The sequence below is a fragment of the Micromys minutus genome (assembly GCF_963924665.1).
Source record: "Micromys minutus genome assembly, chromosome: 29".
NCBI lineage: Eukaryota > Metazoa > Chordata > Mammalia > Rodentia > Muridae > Micromys > Micromys minutus.
The window spans coordinates 29,886,472-29,892,382 of NC_137964.1; the positions used below are offsets into that span (position 1 = coordinate 29,886,472).

The 5,911-nt window shown below is 53.1% G+C and overlaps 1 protein-coding gene across 1 annotated transcript; it reads right to left on the reverse strand.

Annotated features, from left to right (window-relative positions):
* Positions 1-1,224: 1,224 nt before the first annotated feature.
* HRK (harakiri, BCL2 interacting protein) lies at positions 1,225-1,503 on the reverse strand (the record flags this gene model as incomplete). The annotated part of the gene is made up of 1 exon (XM_080940614.1): positions 1,225-1,503. One exon carries the CDS (start codon positions 1,501-1,503, stop codon positions 1,225-1,227), a length of 279 nt encoding a protein of 92 aa, XP_080796740.1.
* Between the last annotated feature and the right edge of the window lie 4,408 nt (positions 1,504-5,911).

Consider the following 5,911-nt stretch of genomic DNA (forward strand, 5'->3'; position numbering starts at 1 on the left):
AGTGCGCCTGCCTTGGGGAGAGGACCACAACCTAGCCAAGAGAAACTTCTACAGGAGCTGGGGTGGGATGAGTGAGGGTCGTAGAGAATGGGGTCACATACTGCAGACCCTTGAGAAGGGAGTTGACAGATATGGAGAGATGGTCGAGTTGGAATGCCAGGAGGCTTGGAACGGGCTGGGGACTCAAGAAACCATGGTGCATAATCAGGGGGAGGCTCTTAGTTTGGACAGGTTTGGTTCTACTGTGTGTGTTTACTGGGGCTGGTGGCGGTTGTGGTGGCTTATGTCCTTCTAAAGCCACTATGCTGCAGAGGAAGAAGGGGAAGAGAGAGGGAGGCAGGAGGTGGGGGACAGAGAAGAGACAGAGACAGAGAAGAGTGTGGAGAAGGAAGGGGAGGACGAAGACACAAGGGGCACTGTACAAAAGAGAGAAAGCAGACCCAAGAACCTGAAAACAGGAGAAAGTGGAAAGACAAGGGAGAGCTAAACAAGGGGAGAAAAATAGCATGAGCCAGAGAGACGAGAGGATGTGAGAAAGAAGGGAGTGAAAACATTAAAGAGAGAAGAGAGGGAGGGGAGAGTGGGGAGCAGGGAAAGAGTGAAGACAGACAGAGAAGGAAGAGTGGGAGGAGAGAGGGGAAGGAGAGAGGAGAGGGGGAGAGGAGAGATAGAAAGTAGAGAGGAAGGGGGAGGAAGAGAGAAGAGGGAAAGAGGAGAGTGAGGAACAGAGGGAGGAGGGAGGGGAGAGGGAGAAGAGAGGGGAAGAGGAGAAAGGAGGAAAGGCGAGAGGAGAAGGGAAGAAAGGGAGAGGAGAGATGTGAAAGATGGAAGGAGAGAGGGAGGAACGGAGCGAGAGGGAGAATGAGGGAGAAGAGAGGAGAGGGAGGGAGGGAGAGAGACAGAGAGACAGAGACAGAGAGAGAGAGAGAGAGAGAGAGAGAGAGAGAGAGAGAGAGAGAGAGAGAGAGAGAGAGAGAGAGAGAGAGAGAGAGGAGACAGACAGAGAGAGAGAAGGGGAGGCGGCAGAGCCTGGACTTAGATCTGGACAGAAAGAGGCAGAGGACAAGCGAGAAGCAGGAGACTGGTTCCGCTGCTCCCCGCCAAGGAGCCCTGGCTCCCGCAGTCGCTGTCGCTCTCCCTCCCGTTCGCCCGCGTACCTGTTGCTCGGTCCGGGCTGGGTCTCGGCTCCGGTCCCCCCCACCAAGAAGGCCCCGCGCGCGCCGCCTACGCGCTCCGCCTGCCGAGCAGCCAGGCCGCCAGCGCCGCCACCTGCGCGGCCGCGCACAGCCAGGGCCAGCGGGCGCGGAGCGCGGGCAGCAGCGCGGGCAGTGGGTCCCGGGGCCGCGCGCGACGCCGCATGGCGCGTCGGTGCAGCTCGTCGCCCAGCGCCTGCAGCCGCAGCGCGGTCACCTGCGCCGCCGCCCAGCGCAGCCCGGGGCGAGCGTCGCCGCAACCGCACACGGCCGGGGGCCCGCGGCCACGATGCCGGGGACACGGGCACATGGCGTGCGGAGGAGCCTCCCTGGACCCCAAGTTTCGCCCTGCGCCGCGCGTTTGTTGTGCTGACGGCGCTATTATTAATTAAAGTGTCACATGGTGGAGGGGGCGGGGAGGGCGCGGGGAGGGGGTTACATCATCCGGCCCGGGGGGTGGGGAGTGTGTGCAGGAGAAAAAGCCGAGAGGTAACTTTTAACCCTCGAGACGCCGGCAGGGCGGGGACAGGCGGGGATGAGGGGCTTCAGGGATGCTGGCCCGGGGCGTCCGCTGTCTCGCTTCTCGGGTTTCGGGAAGCTCTGGCTCGGACATAGCCAGAAAAGCCACCTCGGTGCTCACTGTGGATGGAGCTCCGGGAGAATTCGGCTGTTATGCGAAAGATCTCCGGGCTGTTGTGTGGCTTGGGTGGTGGGAGGCAGGGGGATTCAAGCCAACTTGCCCTGTTTTGGGGCAGACTCGGCACCTGTCAGCTTTCGGGTCGGTGCACACATTCCTGACATGCGTTCACACCCCCTTCTGGTGACCTGACCTAAGCGCACCCCCCGGGGTGAGAGCCTGAACCCTGAAATGAAGGCAGGGGAATCCAGGGCTGGAGGGGTTGGTTTCCAACTTGGGCGAGTCACCCCTTGCATTCAAGACACCTCCCGGCCCCAGCCAAGAACATGGTTCTAGAGAGAAGTTCTTGCAGCCTGCATGCTTTTCGAGCTTTTTCCTTAACGGGGTCATGGTTTGCGACCCTGTAGGGCACTGGCTTGGTGCCCAGTGAGGTTGCCTAACTAAAAGGAAGACCAATCCAGTTCCAATCTAGCTCCAGCCTGGGAAGTCCTCTGGGGAAGACGCCGACCAGCCAGAAAGCTCCTGGGACTTCTTAGGGTGCTAGGGACCCGCCCACCATGTCACAGCCATTGGAATTTGGGCAGCTTTGGGATTAGGACCTGGAGGAGAAGGAGGTGGTCTGTGCGGAAGCTTCCGTGGCCCCTCAGACCTGCAGAGTATTGTTAAGGCCTCATGAGGTCTCTGGCAGTCTCTGGCCACTTGGAACAGATTCTTCATAACCATGAACTTGGTGTAGTGCCTAGCAGTAATCCTCCAGTCCCAGCATTACAGAAACGGAGGCAGGGGGAGATCACAAGTTCAAAGACAACCTGGTCCATAGAGTGGTTTCGGGCCAGCCAGGGCTACAGAGAGAATCTCATATTTAGAAACCCCAAAGAGTGAGGGGATGACTCTGTGGGTAAGGGGGCTTGCAACCAAGCCTGATGAATTAATTTCAGTCCTGTGAATCCGTGTCATCCGAGGACAGAACTGATGGCCACAGGTTGTCCTCTGACCTCCACATGTGTATGCACTCACATAAAATAAACAGGCAGTCAGATAGTAGATAGATAGATAATGCTTAAAAAGAAAGCAAAACAAACCCCCAAAGACAAAAAGCTATATGAATTTACCTTACTTGGTTTTGTGATGCTGTCGTTACATTCCCTTTTGGTTCCAAAAGTCCTCCAGGCTGAGGTTTAACTGGAGACTCTCCTGCCTCATCCTCCTGAGCACAGAGTGACAGGCCTCTGTGACTTGACCTACTTTCAGCCATATCTGTGGCTGCTGGCTCTCTTGGCAGCTTGGGGAAGTGACTGTCAGAGCTCAGCACAGCTGGGCTGTGTGCTCTCGGGGTGGCCCTCGCCTTCACCCAGTCACAGTCACTGTGCCTTAACTGCCCACACTACTGAGGACCTTCCATGGCAGCTGCCTGCCAAGGTCCTAGCCTGTGCCAGAATCTCTTGGTGCCCTGATTTTAAGATGAGAAAGCCAAGGCCCCAGTCCACAAGGCCTCTTGGCCAAGGCAGGGGTACAAAGCAAAGCCTGGCCCTGAACTAGAGCACCCAGGAGCAGGCACAAAGCTCTAGCTGAGGTTTTACACGGCCTCTGTATTCTGAGACTGATAATACCTCCCTCCCAGGACTGGGGCCCAGATTAAATGAAAGAACTGTGTGCCAGGCTCCTGGCATGCAGTGGGCTCAAATAAACCTTGGTCCCCTCTGCTTCTGGCCAGAACTCCTTCCCCATCTCCCGGGACTCCCCCTCCCTCATCTCAGCCATCCCTTACAGAGGGCAGCTGAACCACTGCCCGAGTGTAGTGGTCCAAGATTGAGGATACAGTGTCTATTTAAAAAGCCCTTTGGATTTAAATTGAACAATCCCCCCCTCCCTTTTAATCTCCACGCTTTTAACGGCTCACTTCATGGACATTAATTTTAATGGGACGATTATTACCCTGTTTGGAAGCCTGCCCCTCGAAACACTGGGCTCACAAGGTGGCACCGGGTTGGCTCCCAGCAACTTGGATGTTTTTGAAACAGAGAGAGTACAGCTTTGGCTGTGGGGAAGGGGAGGAGAGGAGAAGAGGGTTATGGAGGAATAGGGTCAAGGGAAGGCCTCTGTCTCTCCATCACTGCATCGGAGTCTCTAAAGTTTTCTCATACCAGTTATCCTGACCCTCTCTGCACTTGGTCACTGAGAGCTGGACCTTGAAATTTATCCTTTAAAAAGCATGTGTGTTTGCTCTCTCCTCTCCCTCTCTGTCTCTCTGTCTCTCTGTCTCTCTCTCTGTCTCTCTCTCTGTCTCTGTCTCTCTCTCTCTCTCTCTCTCTCTTTCTCTCTCTCTCTGTGAGAGGAGAGAACTTACTCCTGCAAATCCTCTGACCTCCACATACACTCCATCCCACCATGTGGGTCTCAGGATTGAACTCCAGTTGTCAGGTTTGGTGGCAATCACCTTTATCTACTGAGCCCCAGAATGGGCCCTTTTGAAGTTTCCATTTCTTCAACTGGGAAGTAAAGATGCCGTCTATCTCTACCACACAGGGCTCTTACAGGCCACCCCGCCCCCACTAGCCTGGAGCCTAGCATTCTATGTTCATTTAATAAAGGGGCCAGATCTGATAGCACATGCTTGTAATTTGTGCTACTCAGGAGGCTGAGGCAGGGGCATTACCAGGACCTTTTTGCACTACAGGGTGAATTGAAAGCTGACTTGGACAGTTTACTGAGGCCCTGTCTTAAAACAACTGCTAATCTGAGGGCTGGGGTTACACTTCAGAGTTTAGTACTTGCCTCAAATGCAAAGGGCCCTGGGTCCTGGGTTCAATTATAAAAGACTTTAGTTGTTAGTCACTCGGAGCCCTCAGAAGAATGCAGTACATGTGCAGCCTCCTGTCTGTGTCACCCTCAACAGTCCCTGAGGTCTAGTGTTGACCAGACAAGCAAACCCTTGGGCCAGTAACACAATGCTCTCCCAACACTTCCACCAAAATGAACTTTGCTAATAGGTTGCAGGCTCTTGTTTGACACCTGGCACCCCCTCAGGGAGTGAGTTTGAAGCAGACCTGGGCAACATAGCAAAAAGGAAGGAGGGAAGGAAGGACGGAGGGACGGAGGGAAGGGGGGAGGGAAGGGAGAGCTGTAGGAAGTTATTTCAGCCAGCCACGGGATTAAAGGCAGCTCCTGGGGCAGAGGCAGGTGGGATCTCTGTGAGTTTGAGGCCAGCCTGGTCTACAGAGGTAGTTTCAGGACAGCCAGGGCTACACGGAGAAACACTGTCTCAAAACACAACAAAACAAAAACAAACAACAACAACAAAGCCACTCCAAGAAAACCCAGTTCATAAAATTCCAAATGAATTTTTTTCTGAGAAGGCATCCCTCTCGTGAGTCTGAGAAGACTCCTCACGGGTCCAGCGGGAGTGTAGCTGGAAGATACGGGTCAAGACAAAGACTGACTGGTTGAATGAATGACCATCTCACAGAGAGAATGGATGAATAAGTGATGACCAGCTGACTCCCTGACTGAATGATTTGGAATAATAAACAGATAGATGGATGAAGGGATGAAAAAAGGAACTTTCATTGGTCTTTTTCTCTTTTAGCATACAACGTGCGGGCTGGAGAGACAGCTCAGACGTAAGTACATTCGCTGCTCTTCAGAGGACCCAGGTTCAGTTTCCACCACCCACATCTGACAGCTCATCACCTGTAACTGCGAGGGGATCCAGTGCTGCCTGGTCTCTGTGAACATCTGCACACATGTGACATATATTTACATATACACACACATACAACACATGCATGCCCACATACACATACATATATACACATACATATATATGCATACACATGCATACACATACATATATATATACATACCCTTGCATAGCCACATACACACATATATACATACACATGCATACACACATATATACACACATACATATACACACATATATACACACAATTTAAAAGTCTAAAAACACAGTAATGAGCATGGGAAATGTTATAAAACAACATACAATGGTGTCTATGTGTATGTATTTATAAGTACATGTATGTATGCGTGTATACACGTGTGTGTATGTCTGGCCCAG